At 39.4% G+C, this 22991-nt stretch overlaps 1 protein-coding gene across 2 annotated transcripts; it reads left to right on the top strand.

Annotated features, from left to right (window-relative positions):
- Positions 1-17101: 17101 nt before the first annotated feature.
- LOC114783389 (mitogen-activated protein kinase kinase kinase kinase 1-like) lies at positions 17102-21677 on the top strand. 2 transcript variants are annotated; one of them, XM_028968862.1, is made up of 15 exons: positions 17102-17213; positions 17390-17444; positions 17715-17816; positions 17912-18057; positions 18194-18255; positions 18367-18422; positions 18499-18589; positions 18684-18753; positions 18839-18970; positions 19150-19212; positions 19676-19757; positions 19841-20032; positions 20122-20559; positions 21066-21184; positions 21664-21677. In XM_028968862.1, the coding sequence occupies exons 1-13, from the start codon at positions 17200-17202 to the stop codon at positions 20434-20436; spliced, it is 1380 nt and encodes a 459-aa protein (XP_028824695.1). In that variant the 5' UTR covers positions 17102-17199; the 3' UTR covers positions 20437-20559; positions 21066-21184; positions 21664-21677. The 2 variants fall into 2 exon arrangements, with proteins under 2 accessions (XP_028824695.1, XP_028824696.1); XM_028968863.1 differs by having other exon boundaries at positions 21071-21184; positions 21664-21674.
- Positions 21678-22991: the final 1314 nt, after the last annotated feature.

Here is a 22991-nt window from a genome sequence, read left to right as displayed (position 1 = left end):
CCGACTCAGACGCCAGCAAGGTGGAGGTGGAGTACTGGTTTGGGCTGGTATCATCAAAGATGAGCTTGTGGGGCCTTTTCGGGTTGAGGATGGAGTCAAGCTCAACTCCCAGTCCTACTGCCAGTTTCTGGAAGACACCTTCTTCAAGCAGTGGTCTGCATCCTTCAAGAAAAACATGATTTTCATGCAGGACAATGCTCCATCACACGCGTCCAAATACTCCACAGCGTGGCTGGCAAGAAAGGGTATAAAAGAAGAAAAACTAATGACATGGCCTCCTTGTTCACCTGATCTGAACCCCATTGAGAACCTGTGGTCCATCATCAAATGTAAGATTTACAAGGAGGGAAAACAGTACACCTCTCTGAACAGTGTCTGGGAGGCTGTGGTTGCTGCTGCACGCAATGTTGATGGTGAACAGATCAAAACACTGACAGAATCCATGGATGGCAGGCTTTTGAGTGGCCTTGCAAAGAAAGGTGGCTATATTGGTCGCTGATTTGTTTTTGTTTTGTTTTTGAATGTCAGAAATGTATATTTGTGAATGTGGAGATGTTATATTGGTTTCACTGGTAAAAATAAATAATTGAAATGGGTATATATTTGTTTTTTGTTAAGTTGCCTAATAATTATGCACAGTAACACACAGAAATCCCCATAAAATAGCTCAAAATAAAAACAAACTAAAAACTACTTCCAAAAACATTCAGCTTTGATATTAATGAGTTTTTTGGGTTCATTGAGAACATGGTTGTTGTTCAATAATAAAATTATTGCTCAAAAATACAACTTGCCTAATAATTCTGAACTCCCTGTATTTGTTCAGAACGGGATAATATACTGTTCTGCCCTCCTCACAAGCAGCGTAATTGGTCAGTCTATTAAATGCCTTCCCCATCAACGAGACGTGGTTCTATGGTTCTAAAAATGTCGTTTTATTGAGGTGAAACTGAAAGAACAGGAAAATCACATTACAGTATGCGATAACATACAATAACATATATCAACAATAACAAGATGACATATAACAATATGTTTTGGTATGTCATACGGCCTGCCCACAAATCATGTTCAAAGTGTAAAAAGTAACGAAGGCCTCGCCGAGACACACAATCTGACATATTGGATGTGTTGCTACCACCAACAGTTGTCAGGAAAACATAGGAAATAGGGAAAAAGGCAAAAAAGGCCATGTCTTGCATTTGTGGCTGCCACGCTAAGACCGTGAAACGCACAAAAAGGCCTGAAGGCCTGACCTCTCCGCACAAAATGACACAAAACGTGGCCAAACCATTAAAAGTGTGAAAAACTTTGGCTTCAGAGCACACACACGAATTTCATGTCAGGTCGTGTGGCTTTTCGTTCCGCACGGTTTGACATATGGCTTGGCTCGGCCGGGTTTACGGTCTGCACGCAATTCCCCAAAAAGCGTTTTCGGAACGCGTTTATTATTCTTGTCCAAAATTGAACTTTTTTGGACTTTGTGTCCAGACGGTTTGACATACAAAAAAGTTAATGTGTTTAATGTTGTCTCGTAGATCTCGTTAAGACCGACGTTTTGATATATTTGTCTCTGTCTGACTTACAGATCATGCACAAATTTGAAAAAACAAAAAAATGTCAATGGGCGAGAAAAAATGTATTTATTTATTATGTCAGCCTTTTTTCGGCACTTAATGCGGGTCGTACCGAAGCACGCACACCGGTGTGCTATATATCAAAAATTAGTACTTTATTGTGTGAGGTGTGCTATTACTTTTCTAAGCGATCGGACTAGGCGTGGCCGAGCTATTAATGCTCAAACAGGGTCATTTTCCCATTAGAATGCATTGAATGCTAATTTTAGCATTGGTAGCATTTGTAAAATGGGGCTTCTTTTAAGTGATACTGCAGTACCACTTAAAAGAAGCCCCATTTTACAAATGCCACGCCCGCAGCTGTGACCAATGCCCGGACAGTCCCATCAAAATTTCCTCTGGAATTATCGTTTATAGTCCTAAGATTAATATCGAGGACTCAATATTAATTAAAAGAACGTGGCTATATACACACGTCCAATAAAGGAATAACAAAATATTACCTGGCATAGAACTAATATTTTAACATAGTGAAGATGCTGAGCGAAAGGGAGAGAACAATAGAGCTCAAAACGCAGCAACTGCCGCTCAGATTCCGCTGAAATGCACTTCCAGTCTCTCTCCGTACGCATTACCCACAGCTGCCGGTAGGTGGAGACGGACGCCACAACAAACACTGCAACAAATATAGATATAATCTAAATCTAGGATGCAAATGGGAAATTCATCAAATTACTGTGCATTAAATTAAATGAAATATTGAACTGCATACTAAATATGTCTAGTCATTCACAAAATAAAAGAAACCATTCCACTCTGTCTTTGTAAACTGCAGTTACGTCTTGTTACGTTCGTTACTTTACATATTTTATTTTTTTATATTCATCTCAACCATTTAGTTCTGTGGATATTACCCTCTCGGTTTTCGTCCAATCAGATTTTTAGAACTCTCATGTGATTGGCTGATAAAAACGATGACGTCATCATTCTACTGTATAAATACCGTTCAGCCCCAAACTAAAGAAGCCTCCCGGGACGTAGCAGGAGCAGCAGGACCGAGGACCGAACGGAGAGGAGGATTACAGGATCCCCGCGACACCCAGTGCACGACGGCGAGGATTCATGGATGAACAAAAGGAACGCGCGACTGACGGAGACGAGTCCTGGTTACAGTCGTGGGTAAGAATAACAAAAAAAGTTCGTCATCAACTTATTTTTACGTCGAATCACCAGAACCGTCCAGACTTCCCTCCAACTAACCGTCCGGTCTCTGGACAGGTAAAACACCCAGTTTCACCTCACAAAAAAGCAGGTTTTATTTCCCAGCCGTACAAGAGGAGCCCTCACGACCGAGGAATCAGGTAGAATTACGAGACGCGACGTCAGGAAAAACAACCAGGTCAGGTGGAGGACAGACTTTAAAAAAGAGGTGAATTAGGGGACAAGGCTGTGAGATTTATAGAGGAGGTGAAGTCAGATCAGTCTTCAGAGTTCCTGAAGTCCATCTTTGTCTCTTATGGAAAAATATGAATCTCGACTTTTTTAAAGGGTGTATTATGAGTATTACTGTTAAGGTTTTTTTTTCTTTACTCTTTTTTGTGACTGTGTAGTCAGGTCAGTCTTTAGAGTGCTTTATGACTATTTTAATATAGTTTTTTTTCTGTTAAGGTATGAATCTCAATGTTTTTTTTACTGCATGTATGACCTCATTTGTAGGATTGAGGAAGGTAAATATGTATTTCAGAAAGAAAAGTGAGGTGGGTCAGTGTGAAAGCAGGAATTCATTTAGGTAAATATAGAGGTAGGCAGGTAAAAGTGTTTTGTTTGTAATAATAATAATCTAAGGGGTGTTTTATGAGTATTACTTTTTTATAAAGGTATGAATCTTTTTAGTCAGATCAGTCTTCTCAGTGCTTTACATCCATTTTTATGTTGGTCATGTTTGGAAAGGTATGAATCTTTTTTTTATTCTTTTACTGTTTTTTTTTTTTTTTTTTTAAGCTTAGTTGCTGGATTGTAGTATTAACACTTGTCTGTTGTCAATTAAGTTTGATATTGTTTTTTTTTATGGTATTAATTGAATCATGATTCTTCAGTATTAATGGGCTCATTTGCAGGATTGAGGTGAGAAAATATGTATTTTATAAAAAATGTGAGGTAGGTCAGTGTGGAAACAGGTAAACATAGAGGTATGCAGGCAGGTAATTTTGGATTTTGTTGTAATAATTTAAGGGGTGTATCATGAGTATTACATGAGTATTACTGTTTAGTTAAGGTATGAATCTTTTTTTTTTTTTTCTTTTTTTTTCTTTGTGAATGTGCAGTCAGATCAGTCTTCAGATTGCTCGATGTTCATTTTTATGTTGATCACATTTGGAAAGATATGAATCTCAACATTTTTACTGTGTTTATTAGCTCATTTGCATGATTTGCAGTGATTGTGTGGTGTCAATTAAGTGTAATATTGTGTGTTTTTTTTTATTATAATTTCAGGTTCTTCTGAAGTGTGAATTAGAGGCAGGGTGTATTGATTGTTTTTGTGAAGTTGGAGGTATGTAGGTAGATACGCAGGTAACGAGCTCTGTAAGGATTACTGTTAATTACAAGTTTGGTTGCGGGTTTGAGTTTTATTATCAATTGTCAATCAAAAGTAATATTGTGAGAGTATGAATCGTGACCTTTTTTTACTGCATGTATGAGCTCATTTTTCTCTTTTCTTTGTTACTGTGTAGTCAGGTCAGTCTTTAGAGTGCTTTATGTCTATTTTCATACAGTTTTTTTCTGTAAAGATATGAATCTCAATGCTCACTGCATGTATGAGCTCATTTACCGCATTAAGGTAGGTAAATATGTATTTCAGTAAAAAAAGTGAAAACAGGAATTCATTTAGGTAAATATAGCGGTATGCAGGCAGGTAAAAGTGTGTGTTTTTTTAATAAGAATAATCTATGGGGTGTTTTATAAGTATTACTTTTTTATAAATGTATGAATCTTTTTCTTTTCATTGTGAACTGTGTAGTCAGATCAGTCTTCTCAGTGCTTTACGTCCATTTTTATGTTGGTCATGGTTGGAAAGGTATGAATCTTTTTTTTTTCTTTTACTGTTCTATTTAAAAGCTTTGTGTCTGGATTGTAGAATTAACACTTGTCTCTTTTAATTAGTTTAATTATGTGTTTTTTAAAGCTTTGTTGCAGGGTTGTGTTTTCTTATTAACAACTGTGTCAAGCAAAAGTAACATTGTGTTTTTTTTACTGTATTTATGAGCTAATTTGCAGGATTGAGGTAGGCAAATATGTATTTCAGAAAAAAAGTGAGGTAGGTCAGTGTGAAAACAGGAATTTAGGTAAAAATAGAGGTAGGCAGGCAGGTAAGTGTGGATTTTGTTCAACAATTGTGTGGTTTCAATCAAGAGTAATATTGTGTTTTGTGAAGGTATGAATTGTGACTTTGTTTACTGTCTATAAGCTCAGTTGCAGTATTGTTGAGTATTAACAATTGTTTTGTACTGCTAATGGTTTACAATTAGTGGTAACAATTGTCAAATTAACAAACTCTTAGAAAATATATCAGCTCTATATGGTTTTTGGTGAGTCTCATCTTAATGCCATGGTGATGTTAAATTGTGATGTGAGATTTTGTTACGTGATTTGCACATGGAATCATTGAATAATTTTAATAATTCACCGTGTAACAGGAAATTGCTGTCATTCACACATGTAACGTCCAACCTTAATCAAACTTGATATGATGGATGAGGGTCCTGGGTCTCTATACAATCTCGATAAGACTGGTAAGTATACCGATCTGAAAAACGTAGGGGCTTTATGTTTCTGGAATGTTCACAGCGCCACCACGTGGACACAAGAAGTGACTTAAAATATCAAGAATTTACAATGGAAGAGGACGTTTGTGTCATTTGCCCACAACACCCAATCTGCACCAAACTTCCTAGGATTAACATGACTCGCCATATAACAGTAAGTTGCACATGCAACGTCCAATCTGAATCAAACTTGATATGACTGATGAGGGTGGCCCACTCACTATCTTATTTCCACCAAATGAAGATGATCTACAGTGACAACATCATGGTTACCAGTCAGGGTGAAGTGAAAATTGGTGAGTATTGCCCTGGTCCTCCAACTCCAATTAATTTGAGCGTAATGTTCTCTCATTTCTTGCTACAGGTGACTTGGGAGCAGCAGTCAGCTTCAGCGACATAGACAGAAGAAGCGAGCTCTTCCCAAGGACCAGCAGGAGGAGGAGGGGCAGATTGGGAGTGAGGAGCCAATCACCAGAACAACATGGGGTGGCATTTGGCCTGCTGACTAAAACTAACAGGTAAATTCCCCGTCATGTCCCGCCCCAAATTCTTTCTGCCGTGATGTTTCTGATCAGGTCTGATTTTATTTCTGGCTGTGTGTTGCAGGATGTTCACCTCTTCTGTCTACATTCCTGTAGCCAATGGCAGCAGGTCTTTCGTTTTCTTTTGCATCAGTTTGCCGAGTGTATACTCGGTGCGCCCCACCACTGGCACAAGAAGAAGGGCTGTAAACAAGGGGAGAGCTGAGATTGACAATTCTTCTCTGTGATTCTGGTTCGCTTTTTTGGATTGTAATTAGCTTCATGCTGCAATACGTTGCTGCCAATGTGATGAAATGTTTTCGGTCGGTGAGACAGCAGCTTAGACCGTCATAAACTGTCCGTGTCAAAAGCTGTGATTAGGGCAGCAGGATCAGGAAGGTGACACCCCGGAACCAGACACAAGTAGACCATTCATGACTGACCAACACAATTTCTGTTCTATGGAATTCATGACATGGTGGTTTTAATGAAGGTAAGAGAGAAGCTGGGCAATCAGACGGACGTCTGGAGTGCAGAGATCATTTCAGGAACATCCCGTGGAGAGAACATCTGGAGAGAGTGGCATACGAGGACAACAAAGCTGAGGAGGGAATAGAAATATGTTGAGGGCAGTGGTGGCCTAGCAGTTAAGGAAGCGGCCCCGTAATCAGAAGGTTGTTGGTTCGAATACAGAACTGTGTAGTCAGATCAGTCTTCTCAGTGCTTTACGTCCATTTTTATGTTGGTCATGGTTGGAAAGGTATGAATCTTTTATTTATTCTTTTACTGTTTTATTTAAAAGCTTTGTGTCTGGATTGTAGAATTAACACTTGTCTCTTTTAATTAGTTTAATTAGTTTAATTATGTGTTTTTTAAAGCTTTGTTGCAGGGTTGTGTTTTCTTATTAACAACTGTGTCAAGCAAAAGTAACATTGTGTTTTTTTTACTGTATTTATGAGCTCATTTGCAGGGTTGAGGAAGGTAAATATGTATTTCAGAAAAGATGTGAGGACGGTCGGTGTGAAAATAGGAATGCATTTAGGGAAATATAGAGTTATGCACAGAGGTAAAATGGGTATTTGTAGTAATAATAATTTAAGGGATGTATCATGAGTATTATTGTTTTGTAAATGTATGATTTTTATTTTAATGTGGGGTGTCAATTAAGGGTAACATTATGTAGTATTTTAATTTCAGGGTCTTCTGAAGTGTGAATTAGGGGCAGGGCATATTGACTTTGTGAAGGTGATATTGTGATATTGTCTTTGTGAAGGTGCAGTCAGATGAGTCTTCATAGTGCTTAAAGTTGGTAGGTAGGTATGCAGGTAACAAGCTCTGTAAGGATGACTGTTTATTTAAAGGCTTAGCTGCAGGTTTCAGTTTTATTAACAATTGTCAATCAAAAGTAATATTTTGTTTAGTGAAAGTATGAATCGTGACCTTTTTTACTGTATTTATGAGCTAATTTGCAGGATTGAGGTAGGCAAATATGTATTTCAGAAAAAAAGTGAGGTAGGTCAGTGTGAAAACAGGAATTTAGGTAAAAATAGAGGTAGGCAGGCAGGTAAGTGTGGATTTTGTTCAACAATTGTGTGGTTTCAATCAAGAGTAATATTGTGTTTTGTGAAGGTATGAATTGTGACTTTGTTTACTGTCTATAAGCTCAGTTGCAGTATTGTTGAGTATTAACAATTGTTTTGTACTGCTATTGGTTTACAATTAGTAGTAACAATTGTCAAATTAACAAACTCTTAGAAAATATATCAGCTCAATATGGTTTTTGGTGAGTCTCATCTTAATTCCATGGTGATGTTAAATTGTGATGTGAGATTTTGTTACATGGTTTGCACATAGAATCATTGAATAATTTTAATAATTTGCCGTGTAACAGGAAATTGCTGTCATTCACACATGTAACGTCCAACCTTAATCAAACTTGATATGACTGATGAGGGTGGCCCACTCACTATCTTATTTCCACCAAATAAAGATGATCCACAGTGACAACATCATGGTTACCAGGCAGGGTGAAGTGAAAATTGGTGAGTATTGCCCTGGTCCTCCAACTCCAATTAATTTGAGCGTAATGTTCTCTCATTTCTTGCTACAGGTGACTTGGGAGCAGCAGTCAGCTTCAGCGACATAGACAGAAGAAGCGAACTCTTCCCAAGGACCAGCAGGAGGAGGAGAGGCAGATTGGGAGTGAGGAGCCAATCACCAGAACAACATGGGGTGGCATTTGGCCTGCTGACTAAAACTAACAGGTAAATCCCCCATCATGTCCCGCCCCAAATTCTTTCTGCCGTGATGTTTCTGATCAGGTCTGATTTTATTTCTGGCTGTGTGTTGCAGGATGTTCACCTCTTCTGTCTACATTCCTGTAGCCAATGGCAGCAGGTCTTTCGTTTTCTTTTGCATCAGTTTGCCGAGTGTATACTCGGTGCGCCCCACCACTGGCACAAGAAGAAGGGCTGTAAACAAGGGGAGAGCTGAGATTCGTGACATGGTGGTTTTAATGGAGGTAAGAGAGAAGCTGGGCAATCAGACGGACATCTGGAGTGCAGAGATCATTTCAGAAACATCCCGTGGAGAGAACATCTGGAGAGAGTGGCATACGAGGACAACGAAGCTGAGGAGGGAATAGAAATATGTTGAGGGCAGTGGTGGCCTAGCAGTTAAGGAAGCGGCCCCATAATCAGAAGGTTGCTGGTTCGATTACAGATCTGCCAAGTTGTGACCGAAGTGCCACTAAGCAAAGCAACGTCCCCACACACTGCTCCCCGGACGCCTGTCAATTATATTGCTGTTGCTTAATTAATTGCTGTAGCAGACATTTTTAAACCTATATTATATATGGGGAAATTATATTTGACACATATTATATGTTCAATTTAAGTATTATATTTAAAACACATGAAATGTTGATTTTTGTTTGAGATTTTTTGGAATGCTCATAGATTCCCTATCTGACAACTATTTATTCTGCAGTCTTTTGTGAAACAATCTGTAAAAGTCACCTTGAAGTGATGTTCACAACTACAATTCACAACAGCATATACGAAGACAATATAATTAATTTTTCTTGATCAGGAGAGTCCTGGTCCAGGAAACAGGGAGGAAAACGCAACAAACATTTATACCAATTTTTAATAAACAGAAAGATGTAAAATTAATCCTTGATACAAAGACAAAGCAGTGTGGCCAAGAAGAAGTGCAGGGTAGACTGCTACTGTGAACAGGGCGTCTGTCTCATGTATTTCCTCCCTTCTCTTCCTTCCAGTCCTGAGACCAAACCAAGGTTGCTCTGCCAAGAAGCAGCTTGGTTAACGGCAGAACACATCTGAGAAGTTCTGACAAAAAACCCAGATAGAATCCAGCCTTCTCCAAAAAAGACAAACAGCGCAATTCCTGTTTCAAACTGGGGACAGGGAAATTCATGACAGCCTGAACTTCAGCCTACATGGGTTGAACTTGACCTTGACCCACTTCTTCTCCTAAGTAGTTCACAGTCGCTTGAGGGTTAGTTACACTGGCTGAAGGTGCTTAAAAAAAGTTCTAATTTCTCAATGTGCTGGTCCAGGTGGATGCATAGATTATAATATCATCTCAATAACCTTCACAGAAAGGGACTCCAGCGACATATTAAGTGCTAGAAGATAGCAGGTGCATTACGTGTCCCAAATGGCATCACCGAGCACTGCAGACAGTTATCAGGTGTAACAAAGACAAAGATCTCAGCAGCACGAGGAGTCAACAGAACCTGCCAAACCTGCAGAAGGTCTCATTTCATGACAACTCGGGCTGCACCAACCTTGTCTACACAGTCCTCCATTCGAGGAAATGGAAATGAATCTGGTTTAGTGATCGGATCAACCTTCCAGTTATCAGTACCGAACCGAAATGTCCCATCAGGCTTATGAACCAGTAGGCATGGACTTCTCCAACAAGTAGACGTACCTACAGATGTGTCAGAGAACAAAGTGGCATGTGGCTGACTTAACCCAATAACCTGCTTGCGGACTGTGGGACAGATGAGCTTCTAAATTGTGCAGAATTTCACTATTCTGCAGCTTCGTCCTGTACCACTATGTTCTCTCGCTCAACGTAGCTTTTCAGCATGTTGATATGGCACGCTCGAGTTTTCAGTTTCCTGTTCGGTCTCATTCAACTTCGAATCCACCACATATGCACCCACAAACCTTGCCTGAGAGCAGAGCCCCGATCACCCCGAGTCTTCATGGAAGTGGACCAACACAATCTGAAGTTGAGCTTTGTCATTTCAGCTATATACGTGTCAGACCGTACAAGGTTTCTCCAGAACCTGGTGTTACATGTAACATTGAAACAACGTTACAAACTGACATAAAGTGCAAACAAACAAAACATGTAGACAACAATGAGACAGACAGCGATAAAGTAGTGAAATGAAAAGTAGAAGTGCTACATCAACAATCTTACTTAAGTAAAAGTCCTAAGTACTTACTTTTAAATTTACTTTAAAGTATTTTTTTAAGTAAAAGTACTCACTTTGTCTCAACATCTGGGGTGTACCATTTTGTAAAAGCATGGTATATACAGGGAGTGCAGAATTATTAGGCAAATGAGTATTTTGTCCACATCATCCTCTTCATGCATGTTGTCTTACTCCAAGCTGTATAGGCTCGAAAGCCTACTACCAATTAAGCATATTAGGTGATGTGCATCTCTGTAATGAGAAGGGGTGTGGTCTAATGACATCAACACCCTATATCAGGCATGCATAATTATTAGGCAACTTCCTTTCCTTTGGCAAAATGGGTCAAAAGAAGGACTTGACAGGCTCAGAAAAGTCAAAAATAGTGAGATATCTTGCAGACGGATGCAGCACTCTTAAAATTGCAAAGCTTCTGAAGCGTGATCATCGAACAATCAAGCGTTTCATTCAAAATAGTCAACAGGGTCGCAAGAAGCGTGTGGAAAAACCAAGGCGCAAAATAACTGCCCATGAACTGAGAAAAGTCAAGCGTGCAGCTGCCAAGATGCCACTTGCCACCAGTTTGGCCATATTTCAGAGCTGCAACATCACTGGAGTGCCCAAAAGCACAAGGTGTGCAATACTCAGAGACATGGCCAAGGTAAGAAAGGCTGAAAGACAACCACCACTGAACAAGACACACAAGCTGAAACGTCAAGACTGGGCCAAGAAATATCTCAAGACTGATTTTTCTAAGGTTTTATGGACTGATGAAATGAGAGTGAGTCTTGATGGGCCAGATGGATGGGCCCGTGGCTGGATTGGTAAAGGGCAGAGAGCTCCAGTCCGACTCAGACGCCAGCAAGGTGGAGGTGGAGTACTGGTTTGGGCTGGTATCATCAAAGATGAGCTTGTGGGGCCTTTTCAGGTTGAGGATGGAGTCAAGCTCAACTCCCAGTCCTACTGCCAGTTTCTGGAAGACACCTTCTTCAAGCAGTGGTACAGGAAGAAGTCTGCATCCTTCAAGAAAAACATGATTTTCATGCAGGACAATGCTCCATCACACGCGTCCAAGTACTCCACAGCATGGCTGGCAAGAAAGGGTATAAAAGAAGAAAAACTAATGACATGGCCTCCTTGTTCATCTGATCTGAACCCCATTGAGAACCTGTGGTCCATCATCAAATGTGAGATTTACAAGGAGGGTTGCTGTGGTTGCTGCCGCACGCAATGTGGATGGTGAACAGATCAAAACACTGACAGAATCCATGGATGGCAGGCTTTTGAGTGTCCTTGCAAAGAAAGGTGGCTATATTTGTTGCTGATTTGTTTTTGAATGTCAGAAATGTATATTTGTGAATGTGGAGATGTTATATTGGTTTCACTGGTAAAAATACTTGAAATGGGTATATATTTGTTTTTTGTTAAGTTGCCTAATAATTATGCACAGTAATAGTCCCCTGCACACACAGATATCCCCCTAAAATAGCTAAAAATACAAACAAACTAAAAACTTCTTCCAAAAACATTCAGCTTTGATATGAGTTTTTGGGTTCATTGAGAACATGGTTGTTCAATAATAAAATTATTCCTCAAAAATACAACTTGCCTAATAATTCTGCACTCCCTGTATAGTGACGTATGCCTGTACTGATGTCATTGCTCGTAATAATTACAAGCAATTATACAGTATATGTGTATTGGAAAGTTTGGTGTGCTTATTGTGCGTGCACTCTGCAATACTGTGTACCTTAGAATTATGTGGATGACAAGTTATCTACTAGGTATTACCCACTAATATACCATTAAGATAAACCAATCAGGACATGATATATCTTTAAATCATTTATGTACTTGCAAAACTATTCAACACTTCTGTTAAGAGCAGTAAAAGGGAAACAATATGGCAGTACATATCACCAGCTTCGTATCACCAGCACATTCTGTTCAACAAGAGTTGCTTTCCAAAGTCCTTTATCCTGGCTTGCATGAAAAACAAATGTAGCGCAACTGTAAAACTAGTCAATACAAAGTTAATGTTCCAATGATTGCAGAAAAGCAAAAAAAATTGGCCTAATAATGGATAACACAACACTTAGTCAATACAAAAGGCAGATGTTAGAATGAGAAACAACAAAAAGGACCTTGAAAATAAAATTTGACCGTTGGCGTGGGTGTGGCTCTCTTAAGAATATGCCAGTATAAATGCTATTCAGACCCCTGATCAACCTAGCATTATCAATACTTTTTGTTAAGAGTTTTTTCTTTAACAAAAGACAAGTCTATGTGAAAAACAGATGTAATTGTAAATCTTGTCAATGATCTATTGATTGCAGAAAAAAAAACTTAGGGCACCGACGAGTGTCTATGGAGGCAACCGAGTTGGCCAGGTAGGCATCCAGCTGTCTTGTGGTTTCTTGGACGTTTCCCTTCATATGGCCAAAGAAGTCCTCCTCCTCTGACCCAGAATGGCTGTCTAGTCCATGCCTACATAAAAACAACCCAAACACAGAATAAAGTAACCATTAAGCTTATATGAAGAGTACTGTGTTACGTTCTCCTCGTGTCTAGGGGTGGACGAGAAGTAACAAAACAAATTAAGATAGCAGCGTTTTTATCTACAAACCTGAATACAATGTCTAATTTGCTTTTCCCCTGTCCCAACACTCAGAAAAGATCACACTAATCTCAAATGCTAAACGAAAAGATTTTATTTATAACTCAAATATCCAAAACAGGGAGCAAAACAAACTTCAGGAGGGAACAAGGCCAAAATAACAAACCTAACAGTTCTAACTTAGTGTTAAAGAAACTCAGGTAACCTCACAAAAGAAAATATCAAACAACAGAAGTCTTACCTGGCTCCCTTACTAACTCAACACATGAGAAAAGATGACCAAAAGTAAATGGCGTCCTTCTCCCTACTGCTCCTTATAAAATAAGTAAGTAAATAAAACAAAGAACTCAAGTTTCGGAAAAGAGTAGGAACAGAGCTGTAGTAATAACTAACAAGATGACAATGGGTGAAGGTGAAGTTGAGGCTAGCACCTTAGCACAAATAACAAGCTAACTACTCTACTCTACTCTACTCTACTCTACTCTACTCTACTCTACTCTACTCTACTCTACTCTACTCTACTCTACTCTACTCTACTCTACTCTACTCTACTCTACTCTACTCTACTCTACTCTACTCTACTCTACTCTACTCTACTCTACTCTACTCTACTCTACTCTACTCTACTCTACTCTACTCTACTCCGCCTGTCCACAAAACACCCTCCCCTGTCCTTCAGGTGTCGGCAGCCTTTAACTCCACAGAGCTCCCCTCGTTAGCCAATGTGGATCCAGCGGTGATTGGTGCAGTTAGGCACAGCTGAGCTCCACCAAGCTGGCAGTGTGGTAGACGAGAGAAACAAAAGACAAAAGAGAAAAAGAAGAGAGAGAAACACAACATACTGTAGCATGACAATTCATGTTTACAATATAATAAACATAAAATAAATACGTCAGAGGACGTAACAACTGTATTTCTCTCTAACCTTGTAAAAAACATAATTATCACTTTGGAATTTCCCACGGTCTCCTAGTTGCAACAACATATTTTTAGATTAACTGGCAGGATCAGAAAAGGTGCTTTGCAAGGTTTCCTTGTCAATTAAACACTTGCCAATTAAATAAATGATTTAAATTACTTACCCAACCTTTGCAAATCCTCATTGCTTGTCCACGATGTGCGAAACTTCGGAAGTAAAATTGCAGCAGCAATGAGTTCAGGGTCAGTAAGCATGTCACCAAAGCGCCGCTGTATTCCTTCTTGAAGGCCAGAGATCAGTGGCTGGCAGAACTTGGATGGCTTTTGGAGGCGGTCCAGCTTCACAGTCAGGACGGTTATAGTTGGTAACAGCCATCCCATGTGGACATCCACCTCTGCCTGCAACATGTTGGCTGCCTTGGATACTGGGTTCATGGTTGATGCATATTCTGTCAAGAAAGCAAGTTCTGCAGGGCTGAACCTGTAATACACAGTATTGGAATATGCAGAATGTCATCAAGTGATATAAGGAATTTGTCACACACCTAGATATACATAATGTTATTACACACATCATTCAACAAACTATTTTTAATTATTTCAGATTGTGTCTGCAAAAAGTTGTTAAAATATGAATTTGTGGCCTGTCAGCATAGATATGAAACAGACATGACTGATATGCTTATTGTGTTCTAAGTTATCTAAATAATTATAGGATATACTACTGCAGTTCAATTAAATGAGGTGTAAATGATTAGTGAACTACAATATTATGGCACACAATCCATAGCCAACCATATCATAACTGTGCATCTGCTCCAAGTCAAACTTACATGGGGACTTTAAGTGCAATGGTCACTGCTCTGACAGCTCCTTCTCCACTTTCTCTAAATATCCTCAGTAGCCGCTCAACTGCAAGGAAGAGAGAGTTCCATCTGGTATCCACTGGACGGATGAGTTGCAGTTTGCACTCCCTTTCAATAACCTCCGCAGTGATAGATGAGCGGGCAGTCTTATTCCAAAGAGCTGAGCACTTGGCAAATGCTGCACGAGACATCTTCCTGTACACAACATTCGATTCAGCTTTTTTAGCGTCCGCAGTTGAGATCAAATTCAAAAGATGGCAGGCACAACGGTGATGTTTTGAGAGTTGATATTCAGAGCACCACTTCCAGCCAAGCTGGACCAGTGTTGTGCATGAACGCATTCCATGTTCCTATTTTTCGTGAACGCTGAACTGAACGAATCAGTTTAAATATTATGAACGTGAACGTGAGTGACGTTCACTCTGGCGAGACTGAACGCCGCTCACGTTTTAAAGTTTGCTGGTTACAGGCTAGCATGGCTGGTGCTTCGAGTCCGGACGCCTCTGCACAAGCAGTTTGTCTACATTTTCACTAGTTGGATAAGGTTAAAAAACGAACTGAAAGACAGCAGGTGTTACTGATTGTTTACTTTCTGATCTTTTCTGAGCACTGTAAGTTTAACATTAACATTTCGTGTTAATGTTGTCTGAATAAAATGTCCATATACAGTATACCTGCACCTTGTTTTTTTCCACTGTCAGCATAACACAATGTGTTGCTTAAGTGGTAAGATCTATTCTCAACCTCAAAATTGGTTTTAATGTAACATATCTGTGATTGTTCAGTTGTATGACAGATAGAAAGAAAAGACTGAAGGAGGTTCAGATAGAAGGATGTTGTATTGAAAATGTTAAAAAATGAAAAAAATAAAATAAAATAAAGAATGAACGTGAACTAGTTCATTTTTTGAGCTCTGAACTGGCACAACACTGAGCTGGACATTATGCTAGCAAAGACATTAAGCTATCTTCTCTGTGCTAATAAACCAGTTTTATCCTACCACCGTGTTAAAAAAATAATGAAGCTACACTGGTGTCATTTTTATACTATTTCTTTATGTCAACATACATTTTGCTAGATAATAGTATCATAACATGTCATAACATACCCAAAAGCATAGCTTACCATAGCATAGCTTACCTCTATATGTTTTTTCAAATTTGAAGGGGAGTTTTTAAATGCCAACAATTCTTTATGTTGAGGCAGGCATGGGATGCAAAGAAAGCGCAAGGACACATTCTTTGCTCCTTTGTACTCAAATAAATTTCTTAAATACGGCCAAGGATTTCTTTGTTCACACTCAGTTGATGCAGGCTCCGGGTCCATGTTGAATGTCCATGTTAATTGCCACAAAATGTAATGGAGTAAAATAAAAGTTATGCATTATTATTTTTACTTAAGTAATGTGCAGATACGTACAAATGACCTTAAGTACAATAAAAAAGTACAAATACTTTGTTAAATTCCACCACTGGTTATCTGACGCGTTGTGAAACTAAGAGAAAATATAAGAAATTACAGCTTGACCCCGACTCTTTTATCAGAATCAATATCTTCTATGCAAATTCTCCACTAACCTCACCGCTGCTAAAACTGCTTTCTACATAGCAAAGCTGGAAGCCTCACATATTGTTTGGAGCACTTCACAACTGTTATAACCTCAGATTTTAAAAAAAAGGTCCTTATTCTTAACATTATTTTTAAAGTAGGAAATGTGTCTGGTCAACAACATGAAAAGTGGGGAGTTTGTATATATATTATATTACATGTTTAATTTAAATATCCATTAATCTGAGTGTCTACACTTCCCTATCTGACCATTATATTACATTTCTTTCACTGTGTTATAAAACATAATTTTATTTGCCATAAAATAAATTATTTGTGTGTGTTTGATTTATTTGAAACTGTGCAAAAAATTGTCCTTCCACTGTTACACACTGATTGGTTATTGTGTTTAAATGTTAAAGACCATAAAAATTGTGTTTCTTCTCATACAATATTACTAAAATCCAACTTTTACTTATTTCATTAAAATTCAGAGCAAATAGGAAAAGCACTAATGTAAATAAAAATATCGCTATTTTATTGCGAGTAGTGTATATATATATCCGTCATGACCCCAGCGCCTGGTTTTATTTAATCGACTGTCATGATAAAACTGTGTCAGCAGAGGGCGCTAAAGCACAAGTTCTAATTTGACGGTTAAGTAAAAAGTGGACTGAAGATGCTAAATGGACAAAATTATTTGATTAAAAACAACACCGCCAACATGACATGACAGGTTACCATGACTACTGTACACAAAACACAGAGTCCTGTATTTTTTGGTGACTGTTCGTCTCTGGAGTTTGGCGTTTTTTTCGACTTTACTGCGAAAGAGAAGGACGCTGGAGCGACATAGTCATCGAAGCTACTGTGCGATGCACCAGACGAGGTGAGAATTAATTTAAACTTGAATCCTGTTTTATTTTACTACAAAAAGTGGGGAGTCGCTAGTTAGCAATGCTACAACTAACTAACTAGCCACACAGACATTGGACTCTCGCTCGACATAACCTGTGTGTGTAAATATGAAGGTTTTGCTCACTTTTCTTCTGCTCTTTACCTCAGAGCAGAACGGAACACCACCGACCGCCAGAGGGCGTCAGCGGAGCAGCACCAGCAGGTCAGTCTGTTCATGGCTTCATGATCATATTTTATTCTGCGGACTTGAACAAAGTTTTTGGGCTGCATATGAATGTTAAAAGGTTCGCACCAGTGGAATTTACAATCAGCACAAACGTCACCAAACATATTGAGAGATTGGGGCATGGGAGACATTGTGAAATCCTCTAATTGACCATCTTGCAAGCTTTAGAAATGTGCTTGTTTTGCATGTCCACACATTGTTAAAAATCAGAGATGCTGAAGCTGTCACTGTACTATTTTTCTACAGCCAGCAATCGCAGCAGCTCTGCAGCGGAGGGAGAAGATAACCACCAACACCATGGAGCTTCTTCAGATCCTGGGGACAGGATCATTTGGCAGAGTGTGGAAGGTAATTTAAAGTAGTGCAATATGTGTCGTGTGTGTGTACCGTGTGTGTTATAAGATGGTATGTGATCTTTATTTACTTTACTTCTTATTTTGCAGGTTAAGAATAAAGAGACACAGGAGCTTTTAGCTGTGAAGATGATTCGGTTTCCAGGATGGAACCCAGAACAGCGCTTGGAAGAGACCCACCTTCTGGAGCGATGCCATCATCCCAATATTGTGGGATTCAAAGACAGCTTCATAGCGTAAGACCCACTCACGGGGCAAAATACAGAGGGAGGGAGGGAGAGAAATGGGTGAAGTGATGGAGAAATGTAACGAGTGATGTAGGTGGCTGGTTTACATCTGAAGATAAATGAAATCATTGTTTTGTTATTATAGAAACAATCTCCTGTGGATCTGCATGGAGTACTGCGAGGGCTCCATCAAACATCTTTACAAAGGTACTGCAGCACTTATGTGCATATGATGTGTGTTAACATGACTGTGGAGTTTTCATTGTGTGATCTACTGGCCTACTTATCCTGATTACTGCTTATTGTTTGTACTGACAGAAGCTGGTGCCTTTAGTGACCACCAAATAGCATTTGTGTGCAGAGAGACACTGAAGGTAAGTGCACATGAACACTCGCACTCAACAGACATTCATCTGGTTTTCAGTGTTTGATTAACAGTGTGTGTTTCAGGGACTCGCTTATCTGCACCAAATGAAGGTGATCCACAGCGACGTGAAAGGCGACAACATCATGGTTGGCAGGCAGGGTGCAGTAAAAATTGGTGAGTATTGCCCTGGTCCTCCAATTCCAATTATACTGCCAGAGAGAAGAACTTATGTAAAGTGAGTGTAATGTTCTCTCATTTCTTTCTACAGGTGACTTGGGATCAGGAATCAACTTCAGCGACATGGACAGAAGAAGAAATGTCTCTGGTACTCCCCACTGGTGAGTCCTCCTGAGAGGAAGGAACTACTGAGTGTGTTGGTCTCTTTTCCAGACCTCGTGTGTTTATATGTTTGTGATTGTATAGGATGGCCCCGGAGGTGATTGTCGCCGTGACCAAAGGACCCTACAACTGTCTCTGTGACATCTGGTCACTGGGCATCACTGCTATTGAAATGGCAGAGAAGAAACCTCCCAATACCGATATGAAGGTCGACAGGTAAAAATCAAGCCCTTAACCCACCCCACACACATGTGCGTGTATTCTATCTTCTTAACTCACATAACACACACTGAGTAACACTTGCATTCAAGTCACACATTCACATTAACACAAGTGTCACGTGAAAAAAGTCCCTGTCGGTGGCTCAATTCATGTTCATGTGTTTTTCCTTGCAGGCTTTTTGCTGAAAGATCATCTAAACACTTTAAGCCACCAACACTAAAGGCCGAAAATTATAGGTGAGTTTGTCCATCATGAACCCTGTTGATCATTAGTGATAGAATCCCTGCTCCTACAAAATGGGCTCTCGTACACATATAACATGCAATTTCTTATTAACATTTCTTGTTAACAGACACACACACTGGGTTTTGTATAATTTATTTTCCTTTACAGCTCATGTTCAAATTTAACTGAGAGTCTGAGTCTTTATTTTAGAATATCGACCTCTTTGGTCAGCAAAGAGGCCAAAAAGAGGCTTGTTGCGTCTACATTTATGTATGTGCTGGACTATGGTGATGTGATTTATATCCACTCATCCTCTCAAAGCTTCCATACACCGGATACTGTTTATCATGGAGCTTTGAGACTATCACAAACTTTAAGTGCTTAAATACAATTGTCTATTGTACACTTGTGTGGGATGGTCAGTATAAAAAATCACGATAGGTATTAAGAAAACATTGACTTTTCTCTCATCAGGTCCGAGATGTTCGCCAGCTTTCTTAAAGCCTGCCTGAAGAAGAAAGCTCGGAACAGACCCAGTGCAGAGGAACTGCTCTCAGTAAGATTTCCCTCATGTGATCACAGCAGCACAGTCTGAGTGTAAGAGTGACGATATTCCTCACGTTTTCTGTGTCTGTGCAGCACACATTTGTGGCTCAGTCACACTTATCCTGCAGTCTCCTGCTGGAGCTGCTTGATTGGCTGAAGCAGGACCCCCACCCACCGGCCTCCCTAGAAGTCGATCGGCCAGAAAACCAGCCCCCAGACCAGAAGGAGGAGGAGGGCAAGGACTGCAGCTGCCCACAGGACAACAGAAACAATGTCAACTTGGAGGTAAAGACAGCGTTGTGTCCCTGTCCCTAACTCTTTCTGCTGTGATTATTCGGAGCAGGACTGACTCTATTTCTTGGTGTGTTTTGCAGGATGCACCCAGAGATGCTGAGCCTGGAATCGTTTCAGATGTGGACCTGGACAGTCCTTCACGGTTGGAGTCTCCTCAGCAGCAGGAACCACAAGTCACCCCAAAAGAAGGACAAGAAGATCCTGCGAGACAACTGCCCTGCTCCAGTGACCCTCCAGCACAACATGAAGAACTGGTTTACAGGCCACCTTGCGCAGTGCCGGCTGAGCGTCCACGCCGCCGCCACCGCTTCCGCAAGCGCCTGACACGTTTATTAAATTATTGTTTCACCGCCTCTCTTTTTACTGAAATAACTAGAGATGCTACTTATGTTTAAAGACAAATTAGCATGTAAATATGTAAATGTAAATATGATCATTTTTTTGTGCTATTTTTTCTAGCAGCTGTGACGTCAACCAGAAGTTCAACTTAAAATCTTCACCTGATAAAACCATCACTGGTGAGAATATTTTACGTGTGACATAAAAATACATTCAGCAAGGAATAAACCTCAAACTCTTACACACATTCAGTAATCCTGTAGCCTCATGGTGGTGCTGCTGGATAAGATGAAGGAGGAGGAGAGGCAGCTTGGGACTGAGAGACACTCAGCAGGACAACATGGGGTTTCATTTGGTTTGCTGACTAAAACTGTCCAGACCTGCTTTTATTCTTCTGAGCAGGTCCTCTGTCCCGTCCTCTGGTTCTGCTATAATGCTGTGATTGTAGAATTGACAGAAGGAAAGAAGGTTCTGTGGACGTGGGGTGGATGATTTGAATATTGTTAACAAAATTATACCTTTGCATGTGGAGCTAAAGCAAAATGTTCTCTCATGTGGTCCAGTTTGTTGTGAGTCTTGTTCACAGAAAAAATCTGGAACATAACAAGAGAACATCCAAAACCTGTTCTCAGTAGGAATTAATACAGTGTTCATAGTAATAGTGTTTTCTGTCATCCTTTCCAAGAAAAGCAGGCAGACAGTCATTCCCGAGGACCAGGAGGAGGAGGAGAGGCAGATTGGGACTGAGAGCCACTCACCAGAACAACATGGGGTGGCATTTGGCCTGCTGACTAAAACTAACAGGTAAATTTCCCATCATGTTCCGCCCGAAACTCTTTCTGCCGTGATGTTACCCCTACAAAACAAACGTATATTGCTATACGCTAGAATTTATATTGCAATATTTACATTGGTAAATATATTTCAATATATGAGAAACTTTCCCATATTTTTGCAATGCCGTTTTAAAATATATTCACATTTAATGTAGGACATTTTTCAGTATATATAATAATATTTTAAATAGTATAACAATGTTATACTATTTATTCAATACATGAAAATGGCTATAATTGCAGTATTTTCATATATTGTCATATATTCATACATTTATATATTGCTTACATATAAAATATATTATTATAGAATGTATCAACATATATTACTTTGTACAACTCACGGTATATGAATACACACGAAATTGATTGTCACATAATACATTGAGAAATATAGTTTTGTTGTGGATGGGTTCTGATTTTATTTTATTTATTTCTGTGTTGCAGGATGTACCCAGAAACACCTACACCTCTGTTTACTCGGTGCGCCCCACCACTGGCACAAGTCAACACTCCAGCAGTGGACAATGAATACCTCTGCTCTGTTTGCACTGTCTCAAGCTTTTCAAATTATTGTAAAGTGTTTTTATTAATCTTTTAATTTCATTTTGTTGAAATGTATATTTTATGTATATGTATATTTTATGTATATTTTGCTGTATGTTCAGTTGATCTTATTTAAACTGTATATAGTTCTGTGTCGAATTTCCCTTTCTGACAATTATTAAAAAAGAATTCAGTGTTATTAACCACATAATTTTATTTGAAATTGTGTAATAAATTTTTCTTCCACTGTTACATACTGACTGGTTATTGTGTATAAATGTGGCTCTGTTAAGATAAGGTAAGATAAGATAAGATGATCCTTTATAAGTCCAATTTACATTGTCATGGCAGGAAGTGGACAGTACAAGATGAGAGCAGCAACAGACCACAATCCATCATTCATTCGACAGAACCTTCACTCTGTCTCACCTTCATCTATATCTTCCTGCACTCTTTCATTTACATTTTACATTTAGAGCATTTATCAGACGCCCTTATCCAGAGCGACTTATAATCATTTGTTACAGGGACAGTCCCCCCTGGAGCAAATTAGGGGTTAAGTGTCTTGTTCAGGGACACAATGGTAGAAAGTGGGATTTGAACCTGGGTCTTCTGGTTCATAGACGTGTGTGTTACCCTCTCGGGTGCTAACACATCCTCTAACCTCTGACTCTTTCTATTCCTGACCACTAACTCTCTCCTCTCCTCACTTTCCCTTTCTACGGATCATCTCTGTCCAAACCCAAAAGGACTTCTCCCCCTGCTCCCTGGCCATCTGACACACTGTGAACTTAAAAAGAGACAGCTTGTCCCCGACTCTTTTATCAGAATCCAAATCTTCTATGTAAATTCTCCATTAACCTCAACTCTGCTTTCTACACAGCAAAGCTGGAAGCCTCACACATTGTTTGGAGCACTTCACAACCTAAGATAAAAAAAAAAGGTTCTTATTCTGAACATTATTTTTAAAGTAGGAAAATGAGTCTGATCTATAACATGAAAAGTTATAAAGTGGGTCTGAGCATAAGAACGTTTTATGACAAATTTAGAGGAGGTGCCTCTATTCATGAACCATTTATTATCCGAGCCCCATTTTCTATATTTCTATTGCCCTTGTGGTTATCTCAATGAGTAACTATTGAAATGAATGAACAGAAAGTAAATTTGACCAATATTACATGTTTAATTTAAATATTAATTAATCTGAAGGACAAAGAAGCAGAGGAGGG

The sequence above is a fragment of the Denticeps clupeoides genome, unplaced genomic scaffold (genome assembly GCF_900700375.1).
Source record: "Denticeps clupeoides unplaced genomic scaffold, fDenClu1.1, whole genome shotgun sequence".
NCBI lineage: Eukaryota > Metazoa > Chordata > Actinopteri > Clupeiformes > Denticipitidae > Denticeps > Denticeps clupeoides.
The sequence above is the reverse complement of the archived record's forward strand: the minus strand, read 5'-3'. Positions and strand labels throughout refer to the sequence as shown.